This window comes from Haliotis rubra, unplaced genomic scaffold (genome assembly GCF_003918875.1).
Source record: "Haliotis rubra isolate DU_JTF1 unplaced genomic scaffold, ASM391887v1 Scf103, whole genome shotgun sequence".
Lineage (NCBI taxonomy): Eukaryota > Metazoa > Mollusca > Gastropoda > Lepetellida > Haliotidae > Haliotis > Haliotis rubra.
This window is the reverse complement of record NW_025764926.1, coordinates 758,039-784,532: the sequence shown is the minus strand read 5'-3', so window position 1 is coordinate 784,532 and position 26,494 is coordinate 758,039. Positions and strand designations below refer to the sequence as shown.

General features: G+C 41.5%; 1 protein-coding gene across 2 annotated transcripts in view; it reads left to right on the top strand.

The window, feature by feature from the left end:
• The first annotated feature begins 2,311 nt into the window (after positions 1–2,311).
• LOC124272062 (hemocyte protein-glutamine gamma-glutamyltransferase-like) overlaps positions 2,312–26,494 on the top strand; it is a 43,264-nt gene continuing 19,081 nt past the window's right edge. The window contains exon 1 of one of the 2 annotated variants that reach the window (XM_046707205.1): positions 2,312–2,504. In XM_046707205.1, coding sequence (XP_046563161.1) covers positions 2,464–2,504 — 41 coding nt within the window. In that variant the 5' untranslated portion in view covers positions 2,312–2,463. The remainder of the gene's footprint in view (positions 2,505–26,494) is intronic. The other variant, XM_046707211.1, reaches the window with a different exon arrangement.

Sequence of the window (26,494 nt, the reverse complement as noted above, 5' to 3'; positions counted from 1 at the left end):
AGGTTTTGTATATCTACCAGTTTCAAGTTTGAGTTTATGATTACATAACCATAGTTTTGAGAAATGTGAACTATGGGCTTTGTTTTTACAATGAAATACATACTTCTCGACATTTATGGATGACTTGACCAATCAAATTATCTTTGCTTGCATGACCTGGAAACCGTGATAGCCTTGTTAGTTCGTCATGGGCGACAAGAAATATCACCTATACCTGCAACAAACTTTGCTGATACTCAGTTAGTCGATATGGGTGATATTTATTGTTAATCGATGGCATTGGAATATTGCTCACTGAAAAGCATCTCCACCACACCACTCTCTGTCTGTCTGTCTCATCGTCTTCCAGCACCCTACCCCCGCCCCTCCTCAGTTCAACCCCCACCCCCACCCCACCACACACACACACAGAGTCCCCGGGGACCATGCCATATGCCCCTTCCCCCTGGCACGCCACACGGTCTATGTCGGAAGTCCATCACTGTCGACCGAGACAGGCCACGGTGCTAATGATGGAGAGGATTCAGTTACTGGGGTCAGCCTGTCGATTCAAGCTAGGTACACAACAGTGTTCGTGTGTTAACAGTCGAGCCACTTCTTTCCCTGCTCTGCATTCCAGAGTAAAACATGAGTCAAACACAGGGCGACATTCTGCAGCGTGTTTCCTTCACCCAACCCTTCATGCCGGGAACACTGTGGAGACTGCCACGCCTCGGGGACCATAGAAAAAACAGCTGGACGATTTACCGCTTCCCGAATGATTAATCCAGCACAATACGCTGTATTAGTGAGTGAATTACATGGTATCATTGCTATATATATATTGGTAAAGAGATGATGTCACGCCGTATGTATGTATGTATGTATGTATGTATGTATGTATGTAAAGATAATCATAGGTATATTTCTAAGGTCCTGGCCAGCCGACATTATTAATAATATGCACCTGCCTAGATCATTCTTGGCTTGAGTTAGGCTCCATAATTTATCCTCTGAGGTCTGGGAGGCAGACAATGCAGCGTGAGTGACTTTAGTTTTACGCCGCTTTAAGCAATATCACAGCAATATCACGGCGGGGTCACCAGAAATGGGCTTCGCACATCGTACCAATGAATCGAACCCGGATCTTCGGCGTGACGAGCGACGCTTTTACCACTAGGCTACCCCACCACCCCAGACTATGCAGACTTGTGTCCAATGCTTGCCAGCACCATACCGAGTGTTGTGCTAAAATGTACGTACTGTTTACCTTTTACCTCCCATAGCCAACTGACGGATCACGGTATAACTGAAACACAGGCCAAATCGTTGGTCAGCCTCAGTGCATACTACAGTCTCAATGAAGTCCGATCTTTTCCCCTAATTCATACTTCTAGACGTTAAGATTACACAGACCAAATCTTCCAGGATTTGATTCAATCCTTTTGACCCGATCAGATACCAGTATTCTCAAGTGATTCGGCGTGATGTCTTCACCTCGGGTTGGTGGTTGGTGTGAGTGAGTTGGGTCCATGACGCTTGGGGTTGTAATGAATATTGCTTTACGTCGCATCAGCAATCTTCCTGCTATTTGCGGCGAGCATATGGCGGAACCAACACGTGTACCTCAAAGCCACGTCTAATAATGGGACCTATGATAAACTTATCTTAACTTTGCGAGCTATATTTCAGTTGCAATTTTCAACAATCGCGAAGCTCTACCTCGATATTGCGACATGTACACATAGTGTTCACAAATGATGTTATTTTATTGATGCCTATCGAAAACAGTTCGATTGTGGCTAGAATATACACTTTTCAAATATTTTTGTGAAAGAATATAATATAAAAATATAAAACAACGTTATTACATGCCTAGAAAATAAAGAAGTCTTTCAACTCATAACTGAAAAAAGTATATAATATTTTTGATATGCCCCCTTTGCCAGCTGGTCGTCACGTTTGTGCAGTATACATCAACACACGGTAGCGTAACATCAGACAGAAAATACAGGGACTGTCTCAGCGGGCTATACGGATACCTCACTATAACGCCCTACGAAACGAAGACTGATAACAAGTTCAAATACCGTTGTCGAATTATGTATCGTATTTTTGTAAGCGATTGAATGTGTGTGATAAAAAAGTATTTGAAACTACTTAACACTACAAAAACTAACAAAAACCAGACTTATAACATGCTTTGTTTTCGAATAGATATAACCGATTTATAAGTCTGGCTCCTTTCTGACAAAAGTGCTGTCAGGAACACTAAACAATCACGACAGCGTTCGAAAATTCAAAGCCATAAGTATACCACTGTAAACACAGCATCATCGGAGCATGCGCAGTCCGTCTTGCCTGGCAGCGACGAGGAGAGCGCGTTATATACGTATAAGTCTAAATATGTTCGCCGAGTGACGGGATCTGCCGAGAACAAATCAACAGAACACTTCAGTGGATTTTACCTGAATTCTCGTCAACATGATGCACAGAGAAAAATACGACATACAACCGGAACAAAGGTAGGCCCTGCATACAAGATATTAACTAATGACATTATGTAGGACATTGGTTTGAACGGCGTCGGAATGCTCAATCGGACCAAGTTATTCGAATGGCGCTGAGACCACGGGTCGTTCTGGTGCGATGTGTTTCTTGTCGTGAATATTAAGTTTTGTTAATGGGGTTAAGTAAATTTTAAAAGAGGGACGGCAGCTTTTTTTCTGTTGCCATGGGAACAAAGGCAGGGGGTCAGTTCTGTCTTGACACCTGAGACATCTCGTGGCGGATATTCCCCAATCCCCCTTTCGCCGTTTCTGCAAGTTTGTCCGAGTGAGACGCGCTGCGCGTCCCGTGCTGTGCAGCTTTGCACATTCCTCCGCGTCCAGTATGATTCTTCAGGCCTGCAAGTCTTAACTGGCGTTATTTTCATGGCCATTACCTATCTGAAGGTCGTTAATTATTTCTTGTAAGCTATTTAATCTAAATTTATTCGGTTTTATCTTTCACTGCCATGTTTAGACAAGTGTGCCCTTATCCCTTTTACATATATTTTATTGAATACTCAACGCACCTAAAATACTGTAAATGTTTACAGTACTACGATGTTCGTCATCGCCATTACGCTTGTGTGCTATTCACACAAAATTAGTCTCCAGTACCTAATGCCGTCGAGCACTGGAAATGAGTGGGTGGGTTGATGCTGTCTTCATAGTGCGTGTCATCGTAACTGGAGTAATTTTTTCCACAGCCAGTCACATATATCTCGGTAACCAGCACCACATGGCACCCTCTTATACACTGCAGGCTGGGTAAAACAACACTGACTCACTCACTCAGCCAGTTCGCGCATATTTATCCATACATAGGTTAATACGTCTCTCTACATGAAGACACCTGGTTCTTTGATAAGCTCTAATACACTGCGGGCTTTGTAAAATCTACAGTGACTCACTCACTCACTCACTTACTCACTCAACCCGTTCACTCACGACCCATCCTTATCCACACAGAGGTTAAGAAGTCCCTCTATAACAAGACGCCTGGAACTTCAATAGTAATACTGCAAGAGACAACGAGAACTAAGACAGGATGTGAGGCCAGAGTTGACGAGGCGTGAGAATGGGATCTTTGATCTGTCATGCAGACCAGTGAAACCAAGAGAACTCACGTTAAGTCTGTAATAGTTAGCAAGTCTTGAATACTGCAGAGACTTAAATTGAAAAGAGTCTCTGGGACCCTATTTATTATATTTTAAAAAAATATAATATTTTTGTTTTGTTGAAATATTTTCATTTCAGCTACTAGATAGCTACTAGATAGCCACTAACCGTTTCTAGTCCCGATGTGTCTCTTCTATGATGATGACTCATAACAAAGTTCGTTTCCGTCTTTCGACACCAGAACAGCCCACCGGTAAAACCCACAATAAACATTACTTGAAATGTACAAAAGGGAAGTTTCTCTTTCAGATCCAAGAAAACCCGAATAGTCTCTTGCATTGTGATTGTCGTTTTACAAATCCTTTCACAAGGAAATATTACTCCATTATGTTATTTTATAGGCAATGGAAAACATTTTTCAAATAGATTCTCATCTAGGAAACAGATATTGAAAGTAGTCGTGATTAAGAACTTACCATTGTTGTCAGTAGGTGGGTTTCCTTCATGATAGAGTGCATTGCAGATCAATTCTAACCACGAGGAAATTCAGGGGGAAATGTTGATACCCCTACATACATCCACTTGTATACCAATCAGGCTTATAAGTTTACGATGAATGAAACAGCTGTGGTGATATCATTGAACGTTTAGCTTTTTCTGAGTCCATTTTTGTCAAATGGCTGATCAGAAATCACACACACACACACTGCATAACATGTTCCCATAAACATTTCAAAACACTGAAACATAACTAAGACTGACATGGAAAACTAGAGCCGAGGCAATCTAGACATGGTCAAACATTCTAGACATGGTCAAACATTCTAGACATGGTCAAACATTTTAGACTTGAGTCAAACATTCTACACATGGTTAAACATTCTAGACATGGTCAAACATTCTAGACTTGAGTTAAACAACCTAGACATGGTCAAGCATTCTAGACATGGTCAAACATTCTAGACATGGTCAAACATTCTAGACTTGAGTCAAACATTCTAGACATGGTCAAACATTCTAGACTTGAGTCAAACATTCTAGACTTGGTCAAACATTCTAGACTTGAGTTAGGCTCCATGATTTATTGTCTAAGGTCTTGGAGACAGACTATGCAGAATTGTGTGATCATATCATTGCAGACTACAGTCTCAATAAAGTCCGAGCTGTATATCTGTTTTAACTTACATGAAGTAGAGAGCAATGTTAATGTACGCTTATTTATTTCTCCTCTTTCCACCCAGCCATTTTATCTATAAACTGTAAATAGTATAAATAAGTATAATAATAAATCCATGTGAAAAGGCTTGTACGTTGTAATAAGTGGTATCCAACCCTTTTCATAATGATAAAATATGGCACATAAGATATGAAAACCGAAAAGTAATATCTAACTGCAGAATATCGAGCTTTCACTTGCTACCAAATTCTCAGATAAAACTTCAAACATGTGGAGCAAACCCTGCGTCAGTTACCAGGAGATACCGACCGCGATAACACCCCCGTATATGCACCAGGTGATGTCCGGACCGCATGCATTCAATTAAAAAAGAACGATGTTTCTTATTATCATATGCAACTTTAAGCCGCATCTCATGAACAGTAAATTGCCAATAAAGAATATTATTTCCGCGTTGCAATTCATATTTTTGTATTTACTTTGATCCAAGCGTTTGTCGTCACTGTTTGCTGATGTGGAGAGATTTAAAGGCGTTTCGTTCTCGATTAAAACACCAGACATCTGTCAAAATACCGTTATATTTTTTCTCTATGTCACCTAATGCAGTTTTTGGTACCGAAAATAGCTTGGCCAGTAAACCAGTGTCAAGAAATGCTTACGAGCACGTTTGTTTCCGTGTAGGCTGATCTCACGCGGTGTTTCAAGTTCACTGTTTACGTCTTGAATGTGATTTTTACTTCAAATAACTAATAACCGAGCATTCTAGACATCTCAAAGCCCTTTCATGAAGAACGGAACGCCACGGGATCATAATCGCCTATAAGTAATATGCTGGTAAACAAGTCCTTCTTTCGACGTTCTATTTTTCAAATAAACCAGTCATCGCCCAAGACTCCAGTCTCATAAAGCGGGCAGAGAATGATCATGCTCATATTTGTAAACATTATGCATTCGGACCTTTAAAACGTTGGTGTTTAGAATAAGGCATAAACTTGTTCATGCCTTGGATGTTTCTTAAACGTTTAAAGCAACGGGTTATCCATATCAGTTGAAGATCGTTGGTGCTGAGGTGGTTTCGTATGTATGTTATGAAAAGAGTTCGGACAATATTTGATGAGTTGTTTGTGGTGGATGGGGGATAAAAACATGTTTGACCAGCAAAAAGCTGAACCCGAGGAGAAACTATTTTCACCATTTTCGGGAAAAGACTATTTTAAAAGAAAAGAGATATGTTCTACAGAATGTGATCTGCAGTGACCTATAAACTTCAAACGAGAATGTGACGAAAACGGGCCTCAAAACTACTTTCAAACCGTTTTGATCTTGGGACATTTGAGTGTGACATTCTGTCCCTCTACGCCCTGTCGTGGCGAATGAACCGCTGGTATGCAAAATAACACACAGACGAAATACACCTTCGACCCTTCCATGCTCTCCAGGGGGTGACGTTGCTCTGTTCTGTACAGGACATTCAGTCTCCCAGGGGCGAATGACCTTGAACCTCCGTATTCTATAGAACTGACGATGTTCTGTTCTGTACAAGACATTGTCTCCTAGTGACAAATGACCTTGGACCTCCGTGTTTTAAGGAACTGACGATCCCTTTTTTGTACAGGACATTCAGTCTCCTAGGGACGAATGACCTTGAACCACCGATGTGACAAATACACTTTCAAGTCTTCCGGGTTCTGCAGGAAGTGACGATTAATATTAAGCTATTTAGTACGTGTCAAATAACGAATCCAGCAAGAGACCATGAAATAGATAATAATTCATTCTATAGTCCCTGATCATACATAGACAAAACATCAACCGCCCATGTCCTACAGAAGCGTTCGCTGACTTGATTGAAACATGGTCATCCCTAATGCAAAGATCGATGCATCCTGATGTTGATCACTGGTTCGTCTGGTTCAAACTCCTTATTTACCCACCTTTTAGCTGGAATATTGCTGAGTGCGGCGCAAAACAACAAACAAAGCAAACCCAAGCTACAGGCCTTGGGTGGTTGTGTATCCATCTTTCACCACTGGCGCCAGTAACACTGCCAATGTGGATGTAGAACGCTCGTCCAGCTTGCCGGTCTGCAGCAGCCAGACCGCAGGATGAAGCACGTCAGTGATGCAGGGGAGATATATTCCATGTGTATTTGTTCAGTCGGGTGTTTATTATCAGTTTATTTGAAGGGATGTAAGTCAGCAGGGAATTGACAGACACGTTACACGATCGAGACAGTCATCCTTCTGCTGGGCCTCTGCCAGCAGAGTGTTGTATAAAACACGGAATTGGCTGTTCCTTGCAGGGAATTTATGAAAAAACTTATCAGTGTGTGGAGTAAGTCGTGTTAACTGGCTTGAGCTGATGTAATCAGATCAGATTTAATGGCTACATAAACTGCAGGGAGAACGAAAGCATACGTTTGAAAACTTGATTTGATAACCAAATACAGACTGCTAAACTGATCAACTGATAAACTTTACAACGTTGATAACAGTCCCTGAAACCATGAATTATTGCAAAGTTAAGGTAAAAATATAGTAGGCTTATGAAATATATGCCGAGGGGCAAAAGAAAGTATACACTTGAAAACTAGAATTCGAAGAATTACAAAGTGAACTGTATGTAAACGTCACTAGGCTGAAACAGTACCTAAAGCACTGCAAACCTAAGGTCCAAAACACGCACGTCACTATTGAGTAACAATTTCTGGTTTCGGTTTTAGCCACCATGACTTGTACTTTCTTTGACTATCGCTTAGTCTGTGAATATATATAATTTTGATAATAACAAGCCCATTAACACTGAAAAGGAGGCCCAGTACAGAAGGGAAAGTCAAAGCCTGAGGGCTATAGCATTGCAGGGAGGGCTAGGCAGTGGGGAAAATAATGTGGTTCAGGGACTGTGAGACAGATTAGTACTTTCTATGTCTACATGTGTATACATGTTTTGACTGGAAACATGCTGGCTGTTAAATCTGCTAACATAGTTCACGGAATTATTGCTGTGCACATGTATCTCTCAGGGAGCTACAACCTGTTAACAGTTTATGACATATCACGTAACTTGTAATCGTGTAATGTCATGTCTTATCCCATAAAGTAACGCCCTAAGATATCATATTGTCGAATATCTAGAAACGGGTATCGCGTGTAGTAACGACCTATCTCGTATTTTATGATGTGTTATCGCCTGTATGATTAGTTCTTATCACTTATAAACTGAGCAAAATAACCTCTATCTCTGTGTTTAATTTTGTTTAATTTTTAAGATGAAAATATGTTACCTTAGCGATACTATTCACAAGAAATAAACTGTACTGGCGCTTTGTCAGCCTTCAAAGAAAACTTCTGTGTGCTATTATAAAATACAATTGGACTTCAAACTTTCCAAAAACATTTTGTTCGCATGATACCCAACTGCTTGAAAGTATTTCAGAATATTGTCTTTGGAAAGTCAATGTATTTGCTTTTAGTCTGTACAAGTTTACAACATTTCAAACCTGGTATGGGCCATGTGGAAGCCAATTCATTTCTTCCCAGTCGTCATTAAACCATTTAATTTTTAAACAAAATTCCCAGCCACAGATTGCTTTTTACAAACAGTTGCAGGAAAAAAAAGATAAATATTCATTTTCAACAACAGTTCTTCCCACTGTCAATTACATTATAAATACAATAATTTTGAAACATATAACTACGTGTATGTATATTTTCCCCTTGGTTTATAGCCACTTCATGTCTCGCACCGCACATATGAGAATGTCTCACCACATATGAGATAATGTCTCATCGCATATCGTGACGCCTCACCACATATAATGACGTCTCACCGGATATAATAACGTCGTATACTGCAAATGATAACGTTTCAACGTATAACGTCCTATCACATACATTGTATTGTAAAGTCTTATCGCATAGGATAAGGTCTTATCGTATATAGTAACGTCGTATCACATATTGTAACGTCTTACTGCAAATGATAGTGTCCTACTGCAAATGATAACGTCTTATCACATATTGTAACTGCATGTCTCACATATAACCTCTCACCACATATAATGACGTCTCGACACATATGATGACGTGTCACATATGATGACGTTTCACTACATATGATGACGTTTCACTACATATGATAACGTCTCACCACTTACATTACAATAGGGGCGGTGGGGTAGCCTGATGGTTAAAGCGTTCGCTCGTCACGCCGAAGACCCGGGTTCGATTCCCCACATGGGTACAATGTGTGAAGCTCATTTCTGGTGTCCCCCGCCGTGATATTGCTGGAATATTGCTAAAAGCGGCGTAAAACCAAACTCACTCACTACATTACAAAAACGCGAGATCTCATACAGTATCGGCTGTACTAAATTAACTTTTCCCACAACCGCCATGTCGCACGTCATTGTTATAATAAGCTGGATGTGTTTTGGGTGTGTTGTACAACGTCGGCGAACAACGATGCTATAAACAGTCTCTCATGCTCGATCTCATGAACTTGACATTTCCCAACACGGGGTCCAGCTAGTGCTCCATACGTTTACTATAGGCTAATAATAGCCCACAACGTGCTCACCGTTCCCGTACAGAGTATTACCGTACATCCACGTGACGGCATAAGACGGACATGTGTCCAAGTAATTCTTCTGAACTAGTCACGGTTTAAAATTATCAGCAATTTTTTCCGGCTTTAAATTATTTATTTACAGACTTCCGACGTATATTATGTGATACAGACAGTTAAAATGAATAAGGAAGTATGCCACATATGTGACCACATGTGGAGTAAGTGAGGGGGTTGTTTTATCGATGATGGACAATATTTGATTTATATCACGGTGTGTCAGCTTGCTATGGGGAAAGCCTGCAGTGGTGTAGGTCTTCGACTCGTATCACATTGGTGAGACCCAACACCATAGTAATGGCGCTGACAAACACAGAAAGATAATAACGGTAAATTTGAGATTCGAACCCACGACCATCCCAGTACTCTTCCCACTCTACAGCCAGTGTAACTACTCTCGTTTTACGGAGACCATATGCCGGTATATGGTCTTTGATAGACTTGCACAAGACTCTAAGGTAATAATTAATAGTTTAAATGATAATTTCTTAAAAATGTTAATATCCCTCTAACAGGCTTGCGTCCTAACACTGTACGCTTATCTAGACTTCCCTCTTTAAGGATAGACTTACTATACATCCATGGGCTTAGCCTTCAGTACAGCCTTGGCGCAAGGCTAGGTCTTTGATAGATAAGATAAGATATTTATTGCGCATACGTTCCATGCAGAAACAGTGACAATATTCTATAAACTACATAAACAAGATATATAATGAATCAGAGTAACAAAAAAATGTGATAATACAAATGTATATAATAATGACCTAGGACAATCTAGAGATCTTTTATATTTGCTTAAAGTTGTACATATGGACGCATATTATTGTGATAAGGTTGACTGCCCCCGCTGCCTGCTTCACAGCGTTATTTGTTACTCTATGCAGATAACCGGAAGTATGGGCAGCGACTGTTTCCTGAACTCCAAGACCCCATGGGTTCATAGTCCGGTAGTAAATACTTACTTGTCCTCTTCCGAGGTTCGCACCTCCATTAGCAGACTGGCACAAGTCTCTAACGTAATAATTGATAGTTTAAATGAACATTTCTTAAAAATATAAATATTCCTCGAACAGATTGGCGCCCTTTGATGTACTGTCCGCTAATCTAGACATGCCTCTTTAAAGGATAGAATCTATACATCCATGGGTTTAGCATTCAGTACAGTCTTGGAGCAAGGCTACTATAGTAAACACATCACTCATTAGTCTGGTGTTGGGGGTCCCTCCTCTAGAATACACGCTACTGTATGGGCGTGAAACAAGGTTGTTGGTGTCTCGTACATGAATTGCAAATGAAATACTAATACGAGTACAGCCAACAACGTTTAGAAGGAACAGGCTTATACGAACTGACGGATATAACGAACAGTTTGTGGGTACTGACCATTTGCTGTACATTTCAATAGAAATACGTACAGTGCACTACGGTTCTAACGAACTAAAACTTGTGTTCTCTTTGAGTTCGTTAGAACCGTAGTTTACTATATACCAAGTCGAAATATGTATAGCGCACTACGGTTCTAACGAACTAAAACTAGTGTTCTCTTTGAGTTCGTTATAACCGTAGCTTCCCGTATATCCATTTCGTGCATCCAGATATAGCGAATCCTACCGTGCAAGTATCTTTCGTGCAAGTATTTCGGACGGAGCGATAGGTCGTCTCCATTAGTCATCTGCATGAAGCTGTTTGGGAGCTGTTGAAGATGGCGTCGGTGTGGGTGGGGGTGTTGTGACGGCCATGTAAACAATGAGGCATTCATTCTGACACATTCACTGAGTATACACTTAGCTGCATCATCACGTGCCGGAGAATAAATAGATGCGGTCTGGACGCCGTACAATGGGGGAACTCCACATTGAGGAGAGCTGGATGTTTGGCCAGGATTACTGCAGCCGGTTAAATGATACGCTTAAACATACGACAAATACTTGTGGTAGGAAGCATTTCTTGGCTACATGTTTTCTATAACCTTGTAAATAAGGTGTATTTAAGTGAGAAAAGCGAGAAAAACGTAACAACAAAAGGTGCAATAACGTGTGAATATAATTCCATTCATTTTTATTGATCTGTTTCTTTTTATGTTATGCTAAGCACATATTTCTTAAATGAAACAGAACGTAATATCAAATTTGTTAATTACAAAATATGGAATTTGTTTATACAGTCAGTACTTCATACTCGTAGACTTCATTACTCAGATTCCGCGACCTCAGGATCCGCTGGCTTTGGGGTCGAAAGACTTGAAACCCGATTTGGGAGTGAGTGACTTTCGTTTTACGCCGCTTTTAGCAATATTCCAGCAATATCACGGCGGGGAACACCAGAAATGGGCTCCACACATTGTACCCATGTGGGGAATCGAACCCGGGTCTTCGGCGTGACGGGCGAACGCTTTAACCACAAGGCTACCCCACCGCCCGACTCCCGATTTGGAGCAATGGTATGCCAGCACCAAACGCATACCCGTTTAACGTAGTGATAGCCTTTTAAGACATGCGCTACTCACATACTGAACTGATTGTGAGTGAGTGAGTTTAGTTTTACGCCGGGGCGGTGGGGTAGCCTAGTGGTTAAAACGTTGGCTCGTCACGCCAAAGACCCGGGTTCGAATCCCCACATGGGTACAATGTGTGAAGCCCATTTCTGGTGTCCCCCGCCGTGATGTTGCTGGAATATTGCTAAAAGCGGCGTAAAACCAAACTCAGTCAGTCAGTTAGTTTTACGCCGCACTCAGCAATATTCCAGCTATATGGCGGCGGTCTGTAAATAGTCGATTCTGGACCAGACAATCCAGTGATCAACAGCATGAGCATCGATCTGCGCAATTGGGAACCGATGGCATGTGTCAACCAAGCCAGCGAGCCTGACCACCCGATCCCGTTAGTAAGGGTTGCTGAAGGTACATTCTAACCCGGACCTTCACGGGTGGGATGGAACTGTTTGTACTTGTATCTCTTAAATATCTGTTCAGGGAGGCGTTAAACCCAACACACTCACTCTCACACTCACTCCAAAATGACCACCTCAGCCATCTCCTTTTCCGAATACAGGATGCTAAACAGACCATTGCACAAAATACCGCTTGGAAATACCGGTGGCCGCATTCAGCATGAGTCATCATGTTAAATAAGACAACACTAAATATTAAAAAATATGGTCAGTTTTAATAATATAGTATAAGCTGCATGGGAATACAATGTTGTCTCAAACATACATGATAGCATACATACACTGACAACTTAGTTAAACCGTATACTATCACGCATTGGCGGTAATTTTCATCAGCAGTGAGAGTTGAAAAGTGAGTAAGATTATGTAGTATGTTTGTCTAACACTTGTTCTATAAAAACATTTTTTTCAAATAGTTGTAATATAACTATATATTTCAGAAGGACCCTTCCCCCTCTGCCGTTTTAAGGACTCGGGGAAATAATTGTGATATGTTTATTTTAATCGGACCTCTCTCTCTCTCTCTCCACACACACACACACACACACACACACACACACTGCTGTTAAATTAGATAAATTAAACTTGGCTAAATTAGATTTGGGAAAATTTTATCTTGACTTATGAATGCTTCAAGTTTTAATATTAAACATTGTGTAAATGCAACTCGCATCATGCGGGACTATCTTTGATAGTGGGTAGAGTTTCAGCTATACTCTAGGAAAAGCATTGCAGCGGAAACCAGAAATAGGCCCCCATGTGTGGAATCGAACCCAGGGCTTTTTGTGAGATTATTCAGTACTTTAATCACTGAAGCTACCCCTCTGTTCTTTCGCTTTTGTACGGTACATGAAGTCATACCTTATGAGTGTATATCATAATAATATTTGATTTGTTTTAATTAATTCAAAAGCGAGCTTGGGGTTTGGGCGTTATCGTTGTGAATCGTTTTGGGGAGATGATGTATCATTGTAATTCAGATAAGAGGATGGGGTCTGGAATGGATCACGTAAAATTACATCTTAAGTCAATCAGATATAAACCAATTCCATTCATTACGTCAGTCGGTCCCAATGTTACCTTGACAACAGCACATGTGCAACATTTGATGGATTCATGTGTCTTGAGAAAAGATTTGGGTTACAGCCCAGCGTGAGGTTTAGACGGGTCACGGTGATCCATCTGAGAGAAGGAATAAAATGTAGGGGGACAAACAGGAATGTCTAGGTATTGTTTCCAGTCTCCCTGAATGCACAGTTCGACCCCTTGACCTTAAAGGTGAAAGTGTAGAGGGGAAATATGTGTGAATGGTCACGTTGACCTGAGTAATGCTATTGAAAACTGGGCTTCTGTCTTCCGAAATCCCAAACACCGAAATGAGGAAAGAAGATTGCGCATTCTCAACCTACAACCCGTATGTATATGGCACTACGACTGCATCCTGTCTTTAGATATCTGGTGTAAGGTGATAGGCTTTACGATTGCAGATTCCATGTAGGATACCAGTTTCATTCATCACGGCAGTGGCCATGACAAACTAATTTCACGCGTGGTTGTACAAACAAATGATTGGAGAGCAGCCATTGGCATAGGGATACACAATGCTGTAATAATGAATTTGTTTCCAATTTGAGTAAGATTGTGAAGTTTGTTTATCGCCGATTTCAAAAAGAATATCGAGTCATATCACGGTGTGCCAGCTTAATATGGGAGGAAAGTGTAAATAGGCTCTTGTTTTTATCATTGACATTTATAGTCAAGTAGCTTATGGAATTCCGTGAAAGTCCTTTGATGAACGCAAAGCATATATTCTTTTATGTTCATTACTTAAAGGAGTTGAAGAAATTGTTTGGTTCCCATCTGAATATTATTGCGAAAGCTAATTTTAGCTAAAAATCCAAGATGGCCGCCAAATTCTAACCGGAAACTGAAAAAGTTTTAAAAAACCCGGAACAAAACAATGGTTTTGAAATCAAATGCCATACACATTTGGTTAAGGATTATATCAACTTTTTGGTGGAACCCACGAGCAAGGGTATGGTTACAGACCTAAAACATAATCAGGGCTAATATTGGATTCGAACCCATGATCACAGTTTTTGAAGGATGCAACTCTGGAAACAGAACTGTGCCACCTAGGTCCAGGTTGTTTGATGTTTAACGCCGCACTCAGAATAGTCCAGCTATATGGCGCTCGGTTTGTTGAGTATGGGAAGACTGACTAACAGCATGAGCATCGATCTACGCAGCTGGGATACGATGACATGTATCAACCAAGTCAGCGATCACCTGATCCCGTTAGTCGCCTCTTACGACAAGCATGGGTTACTGGAGACCAATTCTAACCCGGATCTTCACGGGTTCCTATGTTCAGATTTCGTGAGATGATGACCGAAGCCAGGATGCTCGAGATTCGAACTCCAGATAAGAAGTCCTATCCTTAAAACGCTAGTACGCAGTACATCTGGTATCATTCTTCACTAATTGAGGGCGGTGCCGTAGCCATGTGGTAAGAACAGTCTCTCCTCAGGCACGTTGCCCAGTTCGACTCTATCACAGCTGTGAAGCCCGATACAATCTTGGCGTCCCCCGCTGCGATATATAGTTTCAACAGTAACCAGACTGGGACATCCCTCACGGCATGGGAAGAGGCATCGAGATCGAATCTAACACAAGCGATCCGTGGCAGATGGGGTCTAACTGCTCACAGAGGCTACCTACTTCCAGAGCACTTCCATCGTAATGAGCACTTACACCGCTACCAAATGCCGCACATGCGTAATATCAGAACGTCTTTTAGCCGGCTGGTAAAACCTATAACGTTTAAGCGTAAGATATAAAAATGCTTGCAGACACTTTTATGTAATCACACAACACTACTTTCATCATGCTAAAGGAAGTAATATGTATTTTATTGCAATTCATTTTGAAATAATTTGCCAAGGAAATTCGATAAACAAACTGTTGCAGGCAAATAACATACATCATATGATCTAATGGCATCTTTTGGCATCTGGGAGCGGAGCATGGGCAAAATTATATTATTCCGTGTACAGTGTATATGTAATCCGTGTGAATGTCGGTAGCGTCATCAAGCACAGAAAGAAGCCATTATGTAATGTTCTAGAACATTAATGAGATTTTAAGTTGTGCCTCATCGTTATGCCACTACCCAACTCAGTGCGTCTGTTTGTGGGTAACAGATGGGCAATCTTACGTTTAGGAGATAAATCTGCTTCATGCCACGTCATTAACATCGAACTTATTTGTTGGTAGTATGAGTTAGATATACGTGAATATTGAAACGAAGCAACATCCATATTTTGAAACTTAAGAGCTAAAGTATTTTTTCATCCCGTTCGCAAGGCTAACTAACACTGTGAAACAATAAATTATAATGTGTGCACCCAAATATCCGTTTGTGTCAGAAAACAACAACGAAAAAAAACAAACAACTTGTGTTAGCAGGGGTTTTGAAATCTGTATCTGCGCTTGAAGGACTACTTTACCAAGCATAGATAGCACCGCTTTGATCGCGTGGTAAGAAAACCTCCAAACATGGCAGACAAGTGGTATTCGGGAGAAGTTTAGCAATCTTAAGCAGAAGATTTTAAGTTTTCACATTTGCACTTCAACGATACTTACATTCCATCTCTCAGAGGAGTCTTCAAAGAAAACGTGTTTACGGCGGCAAGATTAATGACAACACATTCCGTCTGGTTCTCAATATACAGCGCGTTAGAGAGGGGACGAGGTTGTAAGTCAGGCCATTCAGCTACATACAGCCTGTTGCTATATATATTATATATCCTGGTGCTGTGTTAAGAGGTTATTACTTGTCCAAGATATTTTTATGGATTAAACTTCTTTTTTAACTTCTCTCACAACGTTTCGAGACCATTCCAGGGTGCCGTTCCACTAACCGATCTTATCTAAGATCAATCTTAGCAAGTTACGCCAATTTTACAATGGTCTTAGCTAAAAGTTACACCCGTTCCACTAACCGATTTTAGGCCGATTGTAGCGGGTCCCGATCTTACGATCCGATCCAAGCTTAGATCGAAACTCTTTCGTGCGAGAGATAGAGGAATGCGAGGCACGAGTTATCTCCCTTTGCATAGTCTAGCAAATGATGGAAGTAGTTTACGAACCAACTGAGTGAGTGAGTTTAGATTTACGCCGCACTCAGCAATAGTCAAGCTATATGGCGGCGGTCTGTAAATAATCTAACTAAGATGCATAGCGTTCACTAACATGAGAGTTCATGTTAGTTAACGCTATGTATCTTAGCTATAAATAATCGAGTCTGGACCAGACAATCCAGTGATCAACAGCATGAGCATCGATCTGCGCAGTTGGGAACCGATGACATGTGTCAACCAAGTCAGCGAGCCTGACCACCCGATCCTGTTAGTGGCCTCTTACGACAAGCATGGGTTACTGAAGTTCAATATTCTAACCCGGGCCTTCATTGGTATTTTTCCAACCAAGTGTAAACGTGGAGAAAAGGCTGGAGCAAAATATTAGGGTAGTGAGCACCTTGGTTTCAGGTGCAAGTGCGTGTGAACGCTGGGTATCAGGCATAATATAATAATAATAATGCACATTTATAGTGCGCCTATTCCACATCCTGGGGCATGCTCAAAGCACCATGTACAGATAATTTACACGAGATCATTTACTGCCGAGGTACTAAACTGAGAACAGGTTTTAAGTCTGGACTTTAAAAATGTCAATTGTGTCAGAGCTTTTAATATGTGCCTGAATAACACGCGGTCTGCCTTTAGAATCCCCCATCATATATGCGCAGTGAAATCAAACATATTTGTATCTTTTTGCTTCAGAACATTGTTCACTTCACGGCTGTCCCTATTCTTAACCATGACGTTGCAATATTGTTGTACAATACAAATGCGTTACACCGACTCGCTCGGTTGTGTTCCCATGACGACAGTGGTCAGACTGGCCTGACATTTGTAAGGCTTCAAAGCAGTGTTTGTTTACATCACAGAAATATACAAATTCATTTCATGGGGGATTTTAGGGGACGCTCACGGTGAAATGCTCGCTCTTATTTTTCACATAGAATAGGAAAGCCACCATTTTGGTTTCTCTACGATTGATTTTAGCTATCCTAAGTTGGTCATGAGCAACTTAGACTTTGAATCTTAACTTTACGATTGACTTGGGTAAGATTGGTTAGTGGAACGGTATGCCGATCGTAACGTCACGCTAAGATTGGGATTTTATGGGTTTACGATTGGCGTAGCGCTAAGATCGGTTAGTGGAACGGCACCCAGGTCCCTTCATCAGGTGAACTGGCAGTTAGGACTATGACGTCGTCACTATGACGTCATAACTGAGTTATGACGTCACAATGCAACTGACATCACAGTACACTAGGGAGAGTACTGTATAAGTGAGTATACTGTGATGTCACTTGCATTGTGACGTCATAACTCAGTTATGACGTCATAGTGACGACGTCATAGTCCTAACTGCCAGTTCACCTGATGAAGGGACCTGGAATGGTCTAAACGTTGTGAGAGAAATTAAAAAAGAAGTTTAATCCATAAAAATATCTTGGACATCAATGTACAACTTCTAAATGCCACTGAAAGACATCAGGTTATTACTTGACTGTTTCGGCCCTATGGCTGATATGCATATTCGGCCCGGGTGGTCAATATAGACAAGTTACTCGCCCCAGTATTTTCCCGTCATCTGCCCCACTATTTGCCAGTATTTTGCCATCACTCCCTCCGTTTTTTTGCCGTCACCTGACCCACTATTTGCCAGTATTTTGCCATCGCTCCCTCCGTTATTTTGCCGTCACCTGCCCCACTATTTGCCAGTATTTTGCCATCACTCGCCCCAGTATCTTGCCGTATTTTGCCGTCACCTGACCCACTATTTGCCAGTATATTGCCATCACTCGCCCCACTATTTTGCCGCCACGTGCCCCACTATTTTCCAGTATTTTGCCATCACTTGCCCCAGTATTTTGCCGTCACCTGCCCCACTATTTGCCAGTATTTTGTCGTCTCTCGCCCCAGTTTTTGCCGTCACTCGCCCCAGTATTTTTGTCTCTCGACCCAATGTTTTCAGTTTCTCGGGAACCACCACACATCTGGTTGTTTACACACAGCTAGACACCTGCACATCACTTTTCTTACGTGAAAAGTATTTTCCAGACTTTTGCCAAGGTTTAATTGGGGAAATATTTTCTTGTTTATGTGCCTCTACTGCATATTCACTTCACAGGTACCAGATGCTTGTGGTCTTGTCTATAATATATTCCCAGTCTGTGGAGGCTTGCGAAACATTGCATTTTCTTTATACTTAAACTACCCGTGAAGATCAGGGGTAGAATTGGTCTTCAGCAACCCATGCTTGTCGTAAGAGGCGACTAACGGGATCAGGTGGTCAGGCTCACTGATTTGGTTGACACATGTCATCGAATCCCAACTGTGTAGATCGATGCTCATGTGATGTTGAATCCTGGATTTGTTCCCAATGTGCCAACATCCCAATGTGCCTACATCCCAATTTGCCTACAAAAGTTGTGTAGGCACTTGAGGAACTGAAAATACACCCCTACTTAGAGAATAGGTATGACCCTTACATGTAAGGTCTCAGTATTAAACACTAGTCCTCTGCTCATTAACTTACCTCCTATGATCTGCTGAGATATTTAACCGACCAACTTTCCTTATCAATACAATAGCCCTTGTTTTGATAGGTAACAACGTAGTTCAGTAGTAGGTCTCTAACAGTAATAAGCTGAAAATAGCTTCTCTGATGTGTTATTGTGACTGTAAGAGGTATATAAGGATCAGAATATCAGTAATGTACACCCATCCATCAGAGAATGAGGACCAGACCCGTCTCCTGAGCCGACGTAGACAGCGTGTCGGTATCAACCCTGACATCAACCCTGTTCAGAATATTTACAACGATGTGTCAGCTTCACTTGACGACGATGCTGCTGCAACTGTTGCCACTTTCCCAAGAAATCAGCTATGTACCGCGACCGCAGAACAGTTCTTCCACCTTTGCCACAGACGCGTCGTGACGTATCTCTAGAAGGACCATGGACACAGACCACAGATGGACGACAGTGTCTTTCCGTCTTTGATAGGGAAGACAACAAGATTTTAGTGTTTTCGACTACAGACATGCTGGAGACTCTAGCCGACTCGGACGCTATATACATGGACGGAACTGTCTTCGTGTGTCCAAATCTCTGTACAGCTGTACACTGTCTTGTAGAGGGAAGGTGTTTCATGTTGCCTTCCACCCAACAAGTCCCGTGACACTTTCACCAGACTGTTCACCTTGCTGACAGAAGAGGTTTCAAGATGACTTGATATTGAACTGTCTCCAGATACTGTGCAGACTGACTTTGAGTGTGCCGCAATCAGAGCAGTCGAAGAGGGTTTTCCAGAAGCTGACATCAGAGGGTGTTTTTTTCCGTTACACTCAAGCACTGTGGCGACATGTCTCAGAGAAAGGTCTTGCTCCAGAGTATCGTGACGATCCCCGTGTACAGTCCCATGTCAGAAGAGCTGCTGCTTTGCCGCTTTTTCCAGCCGACATCGTCCAGGATGTCTGGATGGAGTCTGGACCAGATGCTGACAAGATCCAAACTTTCAACGATTACATCACAACTACGTGGTTAGACTACGACGCCCGCTTCCCTGTCAGTATGTGGAACCAGCACAGCAACACTGGACCAAAGACCAACAACCACTTGGAAGGTTTCCACAACAGGTTGAAGAAAAGAGTCAAGAGAGCCCACCCTAACATATTCGAACTTCTCAGAGAACTTAAAAAGATGGAGTCTGAAGAGCGCATCTTCACGAAACAATTGGAACACGGCGGTACCAGACGTCAGCGGTCCCGAATCTACAAATACTTGGACTCAAAAATACAAAGAAAGAAAGACCAGTTGTCCACAGGCAGAAAAGCACCGCTGCAGTTTATTGACGCTGTGGGACATCTAGTCAGACTTCAGTGACATTGAACATTTATTGATCTTTGTGATTATGTGACTTCAGTGATGTCAGCGACTTTTGTGATTATGGTGACTATGGTGACTTCAGTAGAACTGTGCTAATAATGTTGTGCAGATATTAAAATAGTACATAGTGTAATACTTATTGTTATTCAATCTTATTCACCCAATCGAAGAGTTCATTTGCTTACATAGATTAGAGGAACCCAATACACAAACCACGAATTTTTTTCGAGTGTAGGCAAACTTGGATGTAGGCACATTGGGAACCACCCTGGTCCACACTATATCATTTACAGACCCCCGCCATATAGCTGGAATATTGCTGAGTGCGGCGTTGAACAACAAACAAGCAGACCAACAAAATATATCATACTAAAGGTTGAAGATGTAATATACATATAGTAGTACGATGGTTCTAAGTTTCAGTGGTCTGTTGATTGTTCACTGTGGCGTCTGTTACGACAGTTGTACAAATCGCTTGCGTGAGGGATCTCTCACACTTGAGTAACAACCTGGATATTGAAAAGTCAGATACATAGGTGTTCCTAATGTAGTCAGCATTTAAGAATAGCTGTTTCTTTTGAAGTCAGAATGTAAGTATAGCTGTTCGTCTTGAAGTCGGCATGGAAGTATAGCTGTTCCTTTTGAAGCCAGTATAATGGTCCCATTGAAGTCATTGTAGAGGATATATTTGTTCCTTATGATGCCAGTGTAGTGGAGTAGAGATGTTCCTTTTGAAGTAAATGTAGTGTGGTAGAGATGTTCCTCTTGAAGTAAATGTAGTACGGTATAGATGTTCCTCTTGAAGTAATTGTAGTGTGGTGGAGATGTTCCTTTTGAAGTAAATGTAGTGTGGTAGAGATGTTCCTCTTGAAGTAATTGTAGTGTGGTGGAGATGTTCCTATTGAAGTAAATGTAGTGTGGTATAGATGTTCCTCTGGAAGTAAATGTAGTGTGGTATAGATGTTCCTCTGGAAGTAAATGTAGTGTGGTATAGATGTTCCTCTGGAAGTAAATGTAGTGTGGTATAGATGTTCCTCTGGAAGTAAATGTAGTGTGGCGGAGATGTTCCTTTTGAAGTCATGGTAGTGCTATGGCAGCTCCTCTTTAGATCGGGATAGAATATAGCTGTTCATCTTGACCCGAAGCTTACTTTTGTAACATATGTTGAGACATCAGCGTGAAAGTGACAAATAGTAGCAGTCGTCAACGATAATGGAGGACACGCTCGATGTCGACTACCGACTGCTTTGCAACAGGCGTGCATAAGTAGCTAATGATATCGTATGTCTGCAACCTTCCTATTGTGTGCCACACTTTGTGTTCTAAGACTCTATGAAATGTTCCAAATCAGAAGTTGTCAAAACATGGGAAGTTATTAAAAGAACCTGATCTAGAAATTCGTTTTTGGTCGTCTTTTGTTGTTCAATATTGACGTTCCTCTTGACAGTGTAGGAACATAGATTATACTCTTGACAGTCATGATGTGGAGGTATGGATTTTCAAATATAGTACACGGTGTTTATGCAGCACCATGTATATAATGACTGACGTTTCAATCGTTACACTTACATGAACAAACTGCACCATCATCCATGTAGACGTATACTGCATCCACTGATTGATACAACATCGACATCGACATGGAGATCGACAGCGGTGGTGCCAATAGTAATGAGGAACCAACCATATGCTGTTCTTGGATTTGACTTTCTTTCGTCTCTAAAACAAACTGAAATAGACACACACCTCAACACGCTAACACCCCCCAACCCCCTACTCACACAAAAAGCCAAACGAACAAAACATAAACGAAACAATTGAGAACAACATCAACAAAAAACAAAAAAAACTTAACCAGAAGAACCCGATAAAACAACAGAAAAACAAACAAGTAAAGAAAAAAAACTAAGACAGAAATAATAAACATATTTTAAATGTAAATAAAAATATCAGGATTTTTAAAACTATAAGTAATCGCATGTTTTGAAGAAGTGACCTTGGAAGCATCGTGTCTCTAAAAAGATCGCATTCTCCCCTTCTGTGTTACATGATGTGTCACCAACTGTGTTGAATCACACGTGATAATAAAACTATTAAGGTGTGTTAATGGTTATGACCCGGGAAAACGAAATCTGGACTAAACCTCCTCAATTTAGGTTTCGCTTTCGCTGGAACAGTCAAGCTACAGTGAACACTGAATTTAGCGGTCCATGGATTCTCAATACACAAGAAAAACAAAGAAATGTGAGTCGTCGTCTGATATCGTAGTCATGGTAGAAATTTGATAAATATACAACGATAAATGTTCGACACCCAGAGATATACTTAAAGACGATAGTTAACAGAAACGCAAGACGAAATCTCATCAAACTACGCTGCGGTAACCTTGCTCTCCATGTCGAAACAGGACGATACAGCAAGCCCCCACCCCACTCAATCAGAGAACATGCCCACTTGGCAGTAGTGTAGGGGATGAAATCCACTTCCTTTTAAATTGCCATTTTTACGATGACTTCAGAATGAAGTTTTTAACCTTATTAGATGTTTCCGATTTTATATCTTGTTTACATACATATGGCACTTCAATAAACTATGTCTGTCTGTCTTAAACTTGTCATAGATCAAGTGCTGAAACTTGAAACAACTGAAACTTCATCTCAGTTAAGAGGCTCACAGATCGAGTGCGCTAATCTGAAGTACGATAATCCGATGTTTTCATAGCAATTCGTTTTCGCGGCACTTCTACCACAACTTTGGTTTTCGCTTTACCGGGAATAGGGAATATTGAAATTTCGCTTTCCCGGGACGACACCGTGTTAATATGTGAATGCACATTTTGCTTCACATTTTTGGACACTATTCAGGTTCGCTCGTACTGGAAATACGTCTTTAACCTGCTGCGTATATCCATGGCACACAGCCGTTGGCCCATGCAATGTTGTACAGGTTGTACAGGATCACTGATAATCTGGCAGCTCCAGTCAGGCCGTGTTGTCTGATGTTGTTTACAGGACCTCCTCCGAGGTATCTGCACTGTTTACATGCAGGAGACTGATAAGGTTTTGTGATCTTTGCCGTTCTTCCAGTGTTTGTGTGGGCCGTATACGAGTACGGAAGAGAATGTCCATGCATACCCGGCAGTTGTACCTGAGTTGTCGGGTTCTTTCTGATGCATCTAATGGCTTCTCCTCGCCTGTTGAAGGAAGCTTGTATTCCCGTTACTCGCCAGTAGGTACGACCGCATCGGGTATTCTAGCTATATGGCGGCAGGATGTTACCGATGATTGACCCAAAGAAACCGGTGATTGACGATTTGACGGCAGAATGTAACTTAATGGTTGGACAAGACTCAGTATTTCATCTATGTGACTGTAGGGTGTTACCGACTATTGGACCAAACAATTGATATTCTGATCAATGTAACGATGAAAGCATTCACCAAGGCCATCCAGCGGAACCACCCGATCCGTTGCAGGATGCCGGGTACATTTTCTAACCAGGTCCCCATGACAACAATGAGCCCTTAAGTTGCTCCTGACCTGATGTCTGTATACTATTTCGTCACTGAGACTTATCTTGTATAGCTTGTTGAGGGGGCGGTAGGGTAGCCTAGTGGTTACAGCGTTCGCTCGATCCGGGTTCGATTCCCCACATAGGCACAGTGTTTGAAGCCCATTTCTGGTATCCCCGTCGTGATATTGCTGGACTATTGCTAAAAGGGACGTAAAACCATACCCACTCACTCACTATACCTTGTTGATTATTTACTATGCATTTTACTTGAATTTGAGACAAGCAGAGTGTGGCCCTTAAACCTTGCTTTCGATAACTATTCAAAGTAACCACAAAGTAACATTCGAAATTATTTATTCAAACATCGTCTTAAACGATATATCGAGTACGCGAAATTCGAGTAAATATAGGTTTTCATTGTTCTCCGACATTCTGTGCACATAATTAAAACCAGATCTGAGCAGAGATATTTATTTTGCTTATTCCTTTCGCATATGGCAATTAGTCGTTCGTTTCATCTCCCGCCAGGTAATTATGTGCAGTCGGTGTAAGGTGTGTGAGATACACCAGTCTCGACATGTTCAATAGAGAAAGGTGTGTGTGTGGAGTGTTCCGGAAGGCAATGCCTACAATCCTGTGTTAACACTCAGAGTGGTCTGGCCGGGGGGAGGCGGGGGAACAACAAGCCCTGGGTTGTTTGTCAGAACGGAGATAACTCCATATCCCCGTAAGTGAACAGGGCATTCTTGGTGGTATGAATTACATTCCCAATCAGTGTCGTGTTCCCGTCTATCTGCATCCGGAGATAATCGTGAGTGCAGTGAATGCACTGTTGTCAGAGTGCCCGGAATCTCACTAACACAGTTTTCATCAGCCTTCGTAAGAATGTTCATAATTACTGAGTGAGTGAGTTTAGTTTTTCGCCGCTTTTAGCAATATTCTAGCAATATCACGGCGGATGACACCAGAAAGAGCTTCACACATTGTACCAATGTGGGGAATGGAACCCGGGTATTCGGCGTGACGACCGAACACTTTAACCATTAGGCTAACCCACCGCCCCTCATAATTACTGCGCTTTCACTGTGTCATTGATGGACAATATCAACATAGACTAACATGCAGTCTCCAAAATGAACGTATTTTACTAAAAACTATGTTAATATAATACAATAAATAGGAGGCCAGAGACTTTCTTCATTTTCAGATGCTGTGATAATCTAGATTTGCCACACTAACGGGATCGGGTGGTCAGGCTCGCTGACTTGGTCGACACGTCATCGTATCCCAGTTGCGTAGATCGATGGTCATGCTGTTGATTACTGGATCATCTGGTTCAGACTCGAACATTTACAGACTGCCGCTTTATAGCTGGAATATTGCTGAGAGCGGCGTAAAACTAAACTCACCCACTCGCTTTAGACTTGCATGGGCTGCATTGGGTATATTGATTTGACAGACTGATATCGCCTTTGCGCCCTGTCATGTACCATCAGTGCCCTATTACAGCGCCATAAGAAAATAATGCGGCGCAATCGTGATATACATGTATATGCGACGTTATAACGGTACTGATGCAGCGTAATAACGGTATTAGTGCTGATGATAATGCTTACAAAACCGCAGATCTTCGCGGCGCTAGGCAGCACTACCACGAATTTCGGGATACAGTCGCGGGTATACCGGGGAAACAGTACACCAAACAATTTTTGTATTTAACATGTCTGTGTAACTGATTATGCTACCATGAAGAACCTCGTTTTTCAGAACAAAAACGTCATTCAAACTAACCAAACTTGATCTAGGGCTTGAAGTCAGTGGCGACATTCTTTGTATATATACATAGAAGACCGGCTGACCTTTACTGCCGCAGATGTTCAACGTTTCCTTGAGATTAAAGGCTGAAACAAGATCCAATAAATGCTAAGAGATTTCCTGGCATATATCAATATATCTATCTGAAGTTGTCTTTGTATATTCGTACCCGTGAAGGTCCGGGTTAGAATATTGATCTTCAGTAACCCATGCTTGTCGTAAGAGGCGACTAACGGGATCGGGTGGTCAGGCTCGCTGACATGGTTGACACGTGTCATCGTATCCCATTTGTGCAGATCGATGCTCATGCTGTTGATCACTGGACTGTCTGGTCCAAATCCGATTATTTACATACCGCCGCCATATAGCTGTAATATTGCTGATTGCGGCGTAAATCTAAACTCACTCACTCACTCACTATGTATATTCGAAGAACGTTTGATCGTTTCCTGCTGCATGCGACTTTAGATTGCTTGTCAGTGTTGATGTGGGATGAGGCAAATATACGGTTAAACCAAGTCAGTAATGTATAATTTACCTTTTAATTCGTTCAATGTAGCATTGAATGTATACAATCTAGTATTAAATATTTACAATTTAAGCATTTGATATGTACAATCTACCATTGAATATGTGCATTGAATGTGTACAATTTACCTTTGGATATGTACAATTACCTTTGAATATGTACATTGAATATGTACAATTTTGCATAGAATTTGTACAGTTTAGCATTGAATATGTACA